The following is a 14,100-nucleotide window of genomic DNA, read 5'->3' on the forward strand; positions in this document are numbered from 1 at the left end:
CAGTGGCCTACACTGCTTTAGTCTGAGGGTAAATCATGTGTCCGTACAATCTCCAGCGTCAGAGATCTCTACCTCCCCAACCTTGTGCTCTGTTCTTGACGTCATAGGATCAATATTGCGGCAGACAGCAGGTCAGTGCCTTCGACTTTGGCCTATGGCTCGGGCATCTAACTCTTTGCACAATTCTGTAGGACGCAGAGCAGGTATCAGAACTCAGCAGCTCCCCGTCCCCTCCAGCCTCTACCTCTACCCGCTCCCTGTCCTGGTCCGACGACAACATGGGGTCAGGTCAAGGCGACACACCAGGTACTTCATACACACTCTCCTCAACGTGTAATACAACAGTTCAGCCCTACAAAGGCAAAAGACCGTCACTCACCAGAGTGTCGAACTGAGAACAATGACTTCAAAGTTTTTTTTGTTGTCCTGCCAAATGTAGCATAGGTAGGACACTGGAAATCAAGCAGTTGGATGTTTTAGTAATTACATTTATCGACATAAACAAATATTGATCCTAAACGTCACTTTTGACCCCTATTTTGAAGTTAATGTACTAGTAAGTAACTAGTAAGACAGTAACTTCTGTTTCTTTGTTCACTTGGTTGCTGATCACAATATTAAATCTGTATATTATAAGCCCATGTAACAGGTGGGTGACTGTTAAAAGACTCGTGTTTTTGATTGAATTGCCAGGGTAGGATACTCACGACCGACTCATTTTGGGGATTTTTAGTGTTGAACGCCAGCCAGTACCCTAGACTAATGCTCAAAAATCATGCTGTGGATTTAACTTCTCAGAGGATGTTGTATGCAGTGGATTTTTAAAAATCATGTTACAAGAAAAGGCAGGCCATCAAATTAGTTGTTTTGCCGATGCTCAACAACGACAACGGAGATTGTCAAATGAGCATTTCAAGATATTTGGCCACATGATAAAGCAGACCTTAAATGTTCCAAAAATGACTAAAACTAATTTTCGACAAAATTGAAGTTACAGTATTTTGCCTTTGCACGGCAGAGTTCATGAATGAATGAATGAATGAATGCCTTTTATTGTCATTGCACATACAACTAAATTAAATTGCACTTCTCTTGGTGGTGACACATAGCATGACTGGACAATATAGTAAAACATTAATTAAGATATAAAAAAGAGACCAAAGCAATATGAACACAGTCATATATTTTTAAATTAGTAAATAAATAATAAATATATTATGCATATATAAATAATGCATTTGATCTAGTAGTAGGCCATGTTTTAAGTCTGGGATTATGCACGGTGACTTCATCATTGCACCAACGTTAGCAAGTAGATTCCCTTTGTGGTTGATGTGGTAACCCTAAACCTGCTGCTGTTCTGCAACACCGCCCCCTACAGCCCTGGAGTCAGGGGTACCCTGCAGCCTGTTTGGGGCCATTTCTTCCTCCATGGGAATGGCCCGGCACACCTTCACCTATGATGAGGCCCTGGACGCACCAATGCACTCCCCACCCCCAGACGTGAGCTTTGGCTTTCTTTGGAAAGACCCAGTCATCCCACAAAGAAAGTTCAAGAGGATTGCAGAGGTGTGCGTGTGTGTGGATATTAAGCCTCGATGTGTGTTAATGCTGTGTGTAAAACAGTGACCTGTGTTGTCAGGAGGATGAAGGTTGGGCTTCCAGGGCTCAGCGAGGCCCGTTCGAGGCGAAACCCTCTGCTCAGCCTCCGTTCCCCGTGGTCAAGACCAAGGCCTCCTCTCTCGTGAACACGCTCATGATCAGTGAGTCGACACAGCAGACAACTAGCATCATATCACTGGGTGTTCAAATGTGTTTTTGTTTTTTAAACGTAGTTCTATGACTCCCTAACGCCCTCAGTGCAAACCCCTAATCGTCCATAGAGGTTGGTTCGTGTTTCAAATGAGTGGCAGAGCCTGTAATGTTGACTCGTGTGGTGTCCTGCAGGGCAGACCCAGGAGACCCTCCTGAGGTTTGAGCACAGGGCGGGCCTGACGGAGGCTGGCTACTCCCCCCACAAGGGCCTGTCTGCAGAGGAGACACACTTCCACCGCATGGCCGAGGGGCCCATGCATGTGAGTATAGCAGCTTGAAAACAGACATGGCCAGATCAACGCTTCCAGGGGGGTGTTCCATCAACGTCGATTAAGGAAAAGCGAGACTTATCTCGCCAAGTCTCACTTACTTTAGCGAGAGTTCCGTTCCATTAAGGTGGCTTATTTTAGTTCTAGCTACGTAACCAAGGTAACTTATACTTCGGAACTAGCCTGATCCGTGTCAGGCTAAAAGTCAAGCTAAACTAAAATGTGTTGCAAATAATTTCAAACAGGCGGAAACAGAATCTCAAAAGACATTTCCGTCGAGTAAATTCCTGCGCGCAAACCACTTTAGTCTGTGTTCGGAAACGTAAATTCAGACTTTTTGAAGTGCAGACATTAATGATTTAGCTACATGTTTACTTCATCTCCCAAAAATATATTAATTTAAATAAACAAGTAAAGAAATAATGTCACTTTTGTTTTCAAAAGCCATTGGTTAATTGACATAAAATAAGGATTTAGAAACTAAGCAGAGCGTCTTGACAAGTTACAATCAATTATGGCGTATCCGTTCTTTGACAACCCTGTGGTGGATGAAGGTGCTCAGATTATACAAAGAGCGTTTATCCCACCAGCCCCAAGGGTCTTCAGAGACAGAAGTAATGGTTCCCTGACCAGTATCTGTGGAAGAAGTATAGGTTCAGCAGGCCCAGCATAGTTTATCTAGATAAATGTAATTGTCATTCTTAAAAAAAACATAAATATATATATATGAAATAACACTTTAGCAACTCTTAAGGATGGCAATGAACACATAAGAGCAGCCTACCATCCTTTGTAAAAAGTAATAGAAAGAAGAGTAGACTATAATAGTAGAAAGGAGGGTAGTAGACTGCAGTCTATAGGTAGGCCTAGACTATGTAGTCTGCTGGAATCACACACAAGGAAGCAAACCCACTGTAGCCAAGCCTTGACACTGTTCAGTCTGTCTGCATCTGTCTATGTCTTTGCATGTGGGACATTCTTGAACGGGAAACTATGCCAGGAAATATGAAGGGTATACCTTGCTCCAAAGCAGTACCTGAATATTATCATCAGTTTTTCAGGTAATCTTGAAACACAAAGAATCAAGGAGGACTTTTTATTCAATTGTATAAAGTATTTTCATTGTTTAAAGTAGCCTATATGTTGACATTGAATGCCTGGTGCCCCCATGGTTGAAAGTGTTTCTAAAATGCCCAGTGGCAAAAATTAGACCAAGTGCCCTACTGTCTGCCATTCACATTGTGAAATATGCTTGAGTGCACAGGATGCCCCATGCAATAAATGACAGTGTGCCCTCTATAAATGTAAAAACATGTCTTTATGAGTTCCTTTATAGTATAGAAAATGTGATGCAGTACCCTATAAGGTGCCCTTACAATGGCCTAAATTGGACTGTTCCCATGCCCTTACTTCCAATGGAAAAAGGTGCTGTTATGAAGTGCCCTTTATGCTGCCCCTACATGACAGTGTCCCAAATGTTGCCCTTTCCAAAGAAGACAATTAGATTCTGTGCCCAACAGTCTCCCCTAATGTTCCCAGTAGGGCATGCTTTCCCAAAGTGAGGCTGTGACAACACTTGGCACAGCCACAGTCTGTCACTGTCCAAGCCCCCTCTGGATCTGTGGAGGCAGATTATGTTAATTGGAAATACTCTTAATATAATAATGATAGTCATGCTGAGCAATTTTAAATGACTGTTCTGCCAAACAAAGTGTGCAGTTTGTGTCACCTTCTGATCTAAAAAGTCAGTGCTGGATCTGTGCAATACTAGACATTTCAGTGAATCCCCATTTTAGTCATGGTTATCTTTCCCTTTTATCTTAAAGCTCAGCATTTAGCCTATCAGTTAATAAATGTGTGTGGCAAAGTTATTTTGAAGTAATTTTTGATTTTGTTCAAGATGTGAAGACAAAAACATTATTAGCCCACATCAAGTGCAATTAACCATGGCCTTCTTCAGTGTTTTGAATTTTATCCTACAATTTTCAATTGCTGCCACGTTCTTTTTTGGGCTATTATTCTCAGTCTCCTGTTGAGAATATCGACCATAGGCTAGCCTGTCAGAACGGTTTCAGACAGCTCATCAAATTACGCTAATTATCAGTAGGCCTAAATGCATATATATATATATGTTAAGTAGATTTGGTAAGTCTACAATTTACGCATTTTAACGGTCGTAATGGTTTGACAAGTTGTCTCCCTTGCCATGTTAATTGCGGGAACATTGCCCTTTTTGAGGACAAAAAAACTCAAAAACTCAATTTACGCTGCTAAAAACAACACACCTCTGCTGCTTTACGCTATACTTTTTGCGACATAACTCCTCTTTTCGACGATCGCCTGATCTGGGCTGCAAAGTCTAAGCTTATTGAGGTCTAGCTTGAATTAGCGTTGCCTGTTAGTGGAACGGAACGTTAGTGGAACGGCTTGAGGCTTAAGTCTAAGTTGACGTTTACCCAAGTGAGACTTATTCGTGTTAGCGCGACTTGCGTTAGCGACGTTGATGGAACACCCCCCAGGGTCATTACCCCCAGCCCCAAAACAACAACAGAAATATATGTTTGCTTTCATTATTGATTTGAATGTATTTGGGATGTTTTTGTGTGAGAAACACAGTCCTTAAGATTTCGATTTGCTGCTAATGAATTTAGGCTCAGAAGAATCATCTTTGTGCTTCAATAGCATTGACACTTTGGTAAACAAATTACGTAATACTGTGTTCTCTGTGGTTTGCTGTGAGCGTTGCCATGCAACGTCCTTGAATGAGTCGAGCCCCTATATTTTCCGGAATCGACCAATCAGAGAGCTCGTTACAAAGACAAGTTTTTGAGGCTATTTATCTGTTCGTACACTGTGTTCAGCTACGTATTATTCGTCTCTTTATCAAGAAAAATCTACTAAAATGGATAAAATGAGAGAGTGGGTCGGACTGGACAGCGAAAGAAACCATCTGTTGAAAAGGTATACTTTAATATGTTTGAGAGTTTGGTTAAAACGTAGACTAACATTTTTGTCCAGGCCCTTTTCCGCTTGGCTTCTTTAGTCCAGCGTACGTAGGCTAGCCAGACTAGCTTAGCTTCCTAGTGAATAGTAAGCTATGACCAGGCCTGGAGTATGTGATAACCCTCACATCATGGGTCAGTAGGTTGCCAATTTTGTTTATCTCTATCAGGACCAATAAATATGCATTAATAGTCTATTGGTGAATAATTATTGATTCAGGTTGCTAGCTTTCGGTTAGCGATGTGTTGTTACTACTACTAGTGCTAGCTCGCTAGCTTGCTAAGCTAACTGACTTCGGAACCTGCCAGCTCGACAACTCTCCCAGTCAGTGTTGTTGAATGTAGTTGGCAATGGCGCTGGATAGCTAATAGAACCGTTAATTATATACAGCTAACGTCAGCACTACATATACTGTAATATAATACATAGTCTGTCTATAATACAATATATCTCTTTAGTTATACGTAACTCGTAGTAAGTGTTTGAGACTCGACGCTAGCTTGTTCTAAACAGCGTCCTGGTTAGTTCTAGCCTAGCGTTACGTACATTTGAGTCTACATTTAGTCATTTAGCAGACGCTCTTACCCAGAGCGACTTGCAGTCTAACCACATCACCGGGTCCTTACAGAGAACCTAACATTAAACAGTAACCCAACCTTTCCGCTGGCCTGTCTCACCGTGTCTATCAGGTGAAATTCGTCAGCCAGTTATACTCTATATATGGATTCGACGGGAACAAGGCCATGTTTGCGTCAGGTTAAAACTGTAGAGGACACTTAAATAGAATTGAACGAGTGAACTCGTAACAGTAACGGTCTCCTGCATTGGAAGGTTGATTCTTCAGGATGTTGAAACGAACTCAGACAGAAGCACGGAGAGTGTAAATTCAAGTACAGGATAAGGGTATTATCCTCAAAAATTGAAGATGACCGCAGATAATGTTCTTCCAGAAATAGTAGTGACCAAAACAAACAGAAAGGTAGGCTTGTGATCATTTGATGGTCTGTTTGACTGTGCTCTGGCTTTTAGAATTGTGTTCGATTGTCTGAAGCTGTTGTGTTTTGTTAATGCATGGGCATATATTGCTTTTACAGTTTTATACAATCACTTTGACACCAATTTCAGAACCTTGATGTCCTTTTTCAAAACGCTAACACGGTTTTCAATTGCTTGGATACAATACACATTCACCTTAGATCATTTGTTCATTGAACTATAATCATCTGTTTAAAATGACACAACTTAACATCAAAGTATTACAATTTTAAAATGCAATTCACACATAACATCTGAAATGTCTGTCATTTCCTTACATTACAATGATCTAACAGTCAATTGATACTACTGCTCAAAATGATAAGTAACTGTTGCTTTACTCTTAATGCATAGTTTAATCGTAACTGACAAACAATATTCCAAGTTTAGAACATGAAAGTTTCAGTATAACAAGATCCATTGACTCCAATTACCATGAAACATGAACAATTTGAACTAAACCATCATGTTTTCAGATTTGAAAACCAGCAGCACATGTAGGTATGCAGGCCCTTGTAATTTCTTTGTCAATTTACAGCCTTGTACTTGCCCCCATACTCTCCCTTCCTCAACCCTATTGAGGAATTGTTCTTCACATGGAGGTGTGCGATAGGCACCCTCATGATCAAGTTACTCTTATCCAGGCCATGGATGAGGCATGCAATTACATCACGGCAGACCAGTGTCAGGCCAGGATTCGCCATGCCTGGAAATTCTTCTGTTTGTAAAATGAAAACATCTATTGCGATGTGGATGAAAACTTGTGGCCAAATCCACAAGACAGGGTTGATGGAAATGTAGGACAGTAATCAATACTTTGTTTTGCTTTGTTTGTTTGTTTTTTGAGCCAGATGAGGAACACTGCAGTACATGTTTTACATACTGTAGCATAGTTTTATTTTGTAGCTAATTCTGTTAGCTTTGATACAAAAAAAACTAAGAAATTTTGTAATTTGATTGTATTTCATCAATACATTTCTGATTTTGCTCAATGATTCCACTGTCTGTAGTATTCTCTCTTAGTCCATTTATGGTGATGTGGTATCTTATGAAACATATTTCACATATTTTGTAGTACAATATTTTATGATTGTACAAACAACTACATGGTGAAACTATGGGTGTCTTGTGTGTGGATGATCTAAGTGAATGTTCCTATGGTATTTCATGATAAATTCGTTATTTGAACAAATGATTCTGCATGCGCATGGTGTTTTTAGAGATATGAACATACAATGCTATGCTTTGAACATGTGACACTGTGTTACGAGTAGACTGTTTCATGTTTAGTATCTAGAGTTTTGAAAAAGAACATGTATACAGGTTCTGAAATTTGTGTCAAAGTGATTGTAAAAGCTGTGGAAAGTCATCATGTTTGACCACATTAGGTTGAACGTTACAGCATATTGCAGGTGTAACCTACGCATATGTGGTCTTACAACACAGGGTTTCCCGCAGCACTTTGCAGCTAAGGCGGCCACCTAAGCAACACACGCCTGCCACCTTAACTACGTTGTCGCTAATTTTTTTAATGAGCGACATCCGCCGTGTTACTCTGTCCTGTTTTCTCCCTTTCATTCCAAACCGTGACCAATGCCAGTCTCCCCTCTCTGCAGAACGCAACAACAACAACAAAGTGGTCCCGGTCTGACGGCAAACCCCACCCTACCACCTTAACTAACACAGGGACTAACAGGGGAGTCAGGTGGCTGAGCGGTTAGGGAAGCGGGCTAGTAATCTGAAGGTTGCCAGTTCGATTCCCGGCCGTGCAAAATTACGTTGTGTCCTTGGGCAAGGCACTTCATCCTACTTGCCTCAGGGGAATGTCCCTGTACTTACTGTAAGTCGCTCTGGATAAGAGCGTCTGATAAATGACTAAATGTAAATGTAAACACATTTTCTGTGGGAAACCACTGGCCTCTGCCATCAACCTCCCTGCCTGGCCTTTATCCCCCAAACATGCTAGCCTCTCTATCTCTCTGGCCCCATTTCTATGGTCAAGGGCTGCCAGACTGACGCATTTAAGAAAATGTTCTGAAAACATTTCTGGCCTTTGTTCTGTTTGATCACTGCTAGTCTGTCACAATCTTGTGTGTGTTGAAGGGCTGTGTGTTTTGGCTACCCACATTGTTTTTGGGGCTATCTTGTTGTTTATGATCATTGACCTATGCACCTTTTTCGCTCTTTTTTGTAAGTCGCTTTGGATAAAAGCGTCTGCTAAATGTAAATGTGTGTGTCAGTCTAATGCGGATTTTCTCTCTCTCTTTCAACAGAAGTTGAGAGTGCCCATTGGGGACAAGGAGGAAAGGCTTTCAACATCAGCTCAATCCACCCCTTCTGTCACCCCCTGTGTAACTCCCTCAGTCACCCCCTGTGTAACTCCCTCAGTCACCCCCTGTGTCAGCCCCTGCACCAGCCCCTACGCCTCTCCAGCACCCAACCGCAGGTGAGCAACAGATCCCACTCCCGGCAAAAAAAACGAACATCGCCTGGTACTGTTGTCTGTTGTAGTCTACAGGTTAACACCTAGATGATATGCGTGATAGTTTCCTTTAGACTAAGTATCTGCATGGATACACCTTCTTTACATAGTTGACAAACCTGCTTCTAAGGGTGTCATCTTGAGTGCCTCTGACATTGTTGGTGTTTTTGTCACGCTTGTCCCTCTGTGGTGCAGGAACTGGTTCAGCCTGAGCCCTGCACCCTTCCTTGTCACCCCAGAACTCACCAGTGCCAACCCAGCAGACATGGGAGGAAACGAGGGAGGACGAGGAGGAGCGGAGAGGTGGAGCTTGTTTGGAACACGGTCCTCCACCGACCCAGGCTCCGAGACCAACACAGGTGAGCAAGCAGCACAGGCATCTCTGGGGAGGACTTGTACCCTGGAGCCCAAGTATCACCATCACACCGCTCCTGTGGAAATGAACCATCCTGGGCATTCACAGAAGATCTGTTCTCTGAATGGTACAGCTGGTCTGAACATCTCTGTGTCCCCAGGCTTCTCACTGCAGTCCTACTTTGGCCTTCCCAAGTCCACCACCATGGACTCCATCAAGACCCAGGTCAGTCTCATGGTGGACGACCCGTCCAACTTCAACCCCCCCAAGATCGAGATCTCTGGCATCGACGCTCAGAGAGTCGCCCAGCGACCTCACAAACTCAAGCCTAGAGACATGAACGTTCTCACCCCATCTGGTTTCTGATAGGTGATCCTCCTTCCCTGTTCCCCCCCCCCCCTCTTTCCTCACACCACCTCACCCTTTTCCAGTAACAGATGCAGAGGCCTTGGGCTCTCTCTGAGATGCCTCAGATGCTCGTGTCTAGTGAGAATACCTCCCCATCCCTAAGTTAGGTCTGATTCATCCAGCCCCTGGAGCTTTTCTCCACACCAAGAATCAGCAGGTTCTGCTGGTCTGACAGGCTGATCCTGTTCCACAATGCAGCTTCAGAAATAGAGTAGAGTGTTCAGGTTCGAGTTCAAATCCCTTGAAACTGTCGTTGTGGATCACCTCCCCCATGTTCCTCTGACGTGGGAGACAGACATCCATGGTCTGACGTCTCACAGGGTTCCCCGCTTTGTAAAACTGCCACAGTTATGTAACCCACTGTCACTAGTACTGTATAGCACAGACAGACACACACAGACCAAGACAGACACACAGATACAAGCACAGCATAGCACCAACCATGTCAATCTAGTTACCACAATCTTGTATCTGGTGAAGTCTTACAGATTTTTCCAAGTGTGTTGTATTTCAGTTTGCTCCCAGCTTGTACTTTATTTGAAGGCAGTGTGGTCTTTGACTGTGGCTATGCTTGCTCTTCACTGGCTACTGATGACTCAGTTTAATATTATTTTATATTTAAGGGAGCATCTTAATAGTATTAGCTAGTAAGTAAATTGATGAGTGAGTGTCTTTTTGCTAATATGGAATGAATTGAGGTTTGTATTTCAAAAGCATTTGACTGATCTGCTTGAAATAATTTTGTGTAATGTGTTTTTTTTTTGTCATGTTGTGTTCCTATCTGATGCAAGAAATTGAGTCTTAAGTGGTCATTTGAGATGTTTTTATACTTTTTATTTGAGCTTTTTTGTTTTTGTGTTAAATGTTAATGAATTTTAGTAATGAATTGCTAAATGAATTCTGCTGGTCTCATTGACCTAATTTGTAAATAAACCTGACATTAACATGTCTTTCTTGTTTGACTGTTATTTTGGTCAAGCCTTCTGGGCTGTTATTCAATGTTACTGATGCCAGCTAAGATGATTACCGCCTGTCATTAAAACGTTATCACCGCCCACGTCGTAAAAACTCTTGACTTGCAATAAGGCCTGTGGGGGAAGAGGTGAAAGGTCAACCTGTTCTGTCATCTTACGGCCAGCAGATGGTGAACGATGAAACAACACGGGTCACGCGTAGGCTACGCGAAGGCTACACCTGGACAGTGAGTCAATTTGTTAAAATTATAACTTGACCGATAAAAGAATGTGTACGCGAAGGAAGTGTTTGCCAGATCCGGTTAACTTGGTATTGTGCGTACGCGAACGAGCTCCATGTCCACATCCCTTAGTCTCATAATTTAGCCTTACGTCTCAATGTTGTTTAAACAACCATACCTTATTAGTCTGGTTTCTAACTCGTGTCGATGAACCCTTTCTAAACAATGACTCATTCATGTCAACTATTTTTTACTACACGCCTAAAAATTGGGGTTTGGACATAACGAGTCAGCGGAGTGAATTGTTTGGTGGCATTAATAGTTGTGTCTAACAGGAACATGGCCAAGTGCAATTTAAAGTTTAAAGGGCGTAGTGTCTGACCACCCAAAGGAACACAATTTCTTTGAAACTTCAAAAACAGATTGAGTCCTAGGGCTAATCGGGGTTTGTCATCAGTGGCTTTACATATTAATAAATAGCCATTGTAGACCAAGAGAACGGTCTATATTTATTCATTTTCTTTCATCCTCTTTCGTCAACTGTCGACATATTACGCAACACATTGCATATGGGGTTTAAACTGTGCACAGTTACGTAGATTGACTCAAAGTCGATTTTTATACATCTAAATATATATGTTGGTTTGGTTTGTATATTTTCTAGGTAGGCCTAGGCATACAATTTGATATTGGAATTTGTTTGTATTTAGCTATCAGACAAAAATAAGTATGTTACTTAATCATAATAAGCATCAAGTACATCTTTAGAATGTATCAGATTGATCAATATAAATCTTTCCAGGAGATGCAGTGGCGCCTTAATGCACGGGCTTACCTGGGCTTAAGCTCGGGGCCTCGACCAATCAGGGGCCTCTTAACCCTCGTGCTGCCTTCGGGTCACATGACCCAAAGGTTCATAACGAACCATCGTTGTGTTTACCCAATTTTACCCAATACAAAAACAAATTAAAATAATTTTCTTTTAACCTTTGCAATGTGGGGGGTCTGAGACAGCCTAGCTGTTAAAAGAAAATGCTTCACTTTGTCTTTGTATGCGGTAAATTTGTCGCAATACGACGGTGGGTCACAATGACTGATGGGTCAGAATGACCCGAAGATAACACAAGGGTTAATAATAATACAAAATAATAATGATGATAAACGTCCGTATTCGCGGTGTCATTATGCTCTACAGTGGCATCTGGTGGTGGATATGGAGGTGGAGGGAGGCCCCCCCCTCCCCCTTATCTAAACAAAATGTAACAAAAACTAGAGGTACAATTTCTGTGGAAATTGTAGGGTGTGTTTGCTTGCGTCGGTTGCAGATGGGTCCATTTAATATGAAACAAGCTGAACCCCCTTTGAGACAAGCTATTCTAACAACATTGTCACCGGCAGTATTTTTCAGATGGAATCGCGATTCAAACAGCACCATCTGCTAACTGAAAATATTCCCCCAAACGCGACTTTTTGGTCTCAGTCTAGAGCCCTGCGTGGAAAAGCTGAATTGTGCTACGAGCAAGCTAGCCTACCTGCTGTTGCTAGCCAAACTACACCAAGGGGATTGTTTGAATGCGCCGGACATTAAAAACGTTTCTTTTGACATAAAGTTTAGGCTGTTGCATTGAAGACAGCGACGCACCACACAAGCTTGAGTTTAAATACATTATTTAATGTGACATTACTTACTGTACATGCAAGTCTTGAATTGCTTAAATGTATAATGCTGCTAGTACACCATGGCACGATACAATATTTGCTGTGCAACAGCAATGCATGTTGTATCCATGCGTCGTTGCTAACGTGTGCTGACATTGACATTGACACAAGGCACTTTTTGCCACAAAAACTGAATTTCAGCCTAAACCGTGCAACGGAACGTAAATAAAAATACAAGCAACTCTTGACACCGACGTTGTCTATGTAGTCCAAATATTGACGGATCCTTAGGGGGGCAAAAAGAAATTGATTATGCGATTAGCGGGCGGGGGGGCCTCAAAAAAAAAAAAAAAAAGTCCATAGCCCAGGGGCCTCAAGTGCTATTAAGACGCCCCTGATGAGGTGCACGTAGAGCTCTCCGAGGGGTTCGGAGAGGGCGTTCCACATCGGAGAGGGCGTTCCCTGTGTCAGTCTCCGTGAAAACGGAGTTGTATAATTCGGCTCCACCACCAGCTTGATGACACATCAGCACGAGTGTACAGTAGCTGCGTGGAAGTGGAAGGCTACCTGGGGAATCACCCAGCTGTGCCTGACTTCCTGGTTCACAAGAAAACAGGAATGTCCCTCATAATGAAGGTAATTCTATTCCCATGAATAGAGGAAAAGATTCCTTGTGCATGCGTTCGTGTTTTATCACCATCATATATTCAACAGAATATATACATACATACAGTTCAAGGGTAATGATAGGTCTGTGAGCCTAGTTTTAATCCTCATACAAAAGGAATGAAGAACTAAACAGGTTATGAGAATTACTAGTGATGCAGGAATGAGGAAAATGTCATGGCGTATTACCAAGCTGTTATTCTCCTCTCCCCCTGGTTGGTCCTGCTGTGGTTCCTGGACCTGATCGTGGCCCTGGTCCTAGTTTCGTTCTACTTTAGTCCACTCCTCTTCTAAATAACAGACCAGAAACTCTCCTTGTACAGAGTCCAGGACAGTACACATCCGGACCGGGAACTAAAATATTTCCTCTCTTGTCACCTTTGACCTCTCAGGTTGCTGTGACAGCATGCCAGGGTAATGACAGGGCTGTAGCTGTGGTTACAGGTGGTGTTGAAGGATAGATGCGTGCTGACATGCAGATTCGGAGGTTCAACCAAAGGAGTCTGAGGAATAAAGGCCAAAAAGACTCTCTCTCTCTCTCTCTCTCTCTCTCTCTCTCTCTCTCTCTCTCTCTCTCTCTCTCTCTCTGTCTCTCTCTCTCTCTCTCTCTTTCTTTCTCTCATTCTCTCATATCACTGGCCAGGTTACCATGGTAACTAAAGGGATGTCACAGTCCTGAACTATCCAGGGCTGCGTTTCCTGATAACGATGGATCGTAGCAACGATCGAGCAAAATAACGAACCCATCGATATTTCTTACGTGCGTTTCCCAAACATGCTCGTAAGGAGTAGGCTAGGCTTATCTATGCGCTACGAATTTTCAAGAGACACTTTAGCTACGGTGTCTTTGGGAACGGCCCGTAAAACTAAGATTCGTCACACGATGGACAGTAACTATAAAAAAAGGAAGTGGTTCTTCCTGTGGCATGCATTGTTAGATTTTTCCAAAGTCTAAACAGCTGTAATTCAGTGATATTTTGACATATCTAGGAGAATTTGCACATGGTACTTCAGAATGATGAATGAAGCCAATAAGGTTTGAAAAACCATCAGTCAAAATTATATTTTATTTTTTGACACAAAGATATTGTGGCAATGTGGGACATTTACATAAATACACCCCTTTCAGCCATGTTGAAATTTGATTAATTTCCCCCAAGTAAAGTTTTGAAAGACATAAATTCTACACATCTGTACAAAATGTCAATACAAT

General features: G+C 42.3%; 1 protein-coding gene across 2 annotated transcripts; it reads left to right on the forward strand.

Annotated features, from left to right (window-relative positions):
• LOC134032332 (putative monooxygenase p33MONOX) lies at positions 1 to 10,317 on the forward strand. Of its 2 annotated transcripts, XM_062476275.1 has the most exons (8): positions 1 to 131; positions 238 to 306; positions 1,382 to 1,569; positions 1,643 to 1,763; positions 1,948 to 2,075; positions 8,396 to 8,568; positions 8,800 to 8,963; positions 9,120 to 10,317. In XM_062476275.1, the coding sequence occupies exons 2-8, from the start codon at positions 279 to 281 to the stop codon at positions 9,323 to 9,325; spliced, it is 1,008 nt and encodes a 335-aa protein (XP_062332259.1). In that variant the 5' UTR covers positions 1 to 131; positions 238 to 278; the 3' UTR covers positions 9,326 to 10,317. The 2 variants fall into 2 exon arrangements, with proteins under 2 accessions (XP_062332259.1, XP_062332260.1); XM_062476276.1 differs by lacking the exon at positions 1 to 131 and having other exon boundaries at positions 150 to 306; positions 1,382 to 1,503.
• The last annotated feature ends 3,783 nt before the right edge of the window (positions 10,318 to 14,100 follow it).

The sequence above is a fragment of the Osmerus eperlanus genome, chromosome 13, assembly GCF_963692335.1.
Source record: "Osmerus eperlanus chromosome 13, fOsmEpe2.1, whole genome shotgun sequence".
Classification (NCBI taxonomy): domain Eukaryota; kingdom Metazoa; phylum Chordata; class Actinopteri; order Osmeriformes; family Osmeridae; genus Osmerus; species Osmerus eperlanus.

Bases quoted from the DNA above. Each gene is read 5' to 3' on its own strand.
- LOC134032332 (XM_062476275.1), top strand. From the start codon at position 279: ATGGGGTCAGGTCAAGGCGACACACCAG. The intron at 1,570-1,642 runs GTGTGCGTGTGT...CTGTGTTGTCAG, and splicing joins AGTTCAAGAGGATTGCAGAG to GAGGATGAAGGTTGGGCTTC. The intron at 8,569-8,799 runs GTGAGCAACAGA...TCTGTGGTGCAG, and splicing joins TCTCCAGCACCCAACCGCAG to GAACTGGTTCAGCCTGAGCC.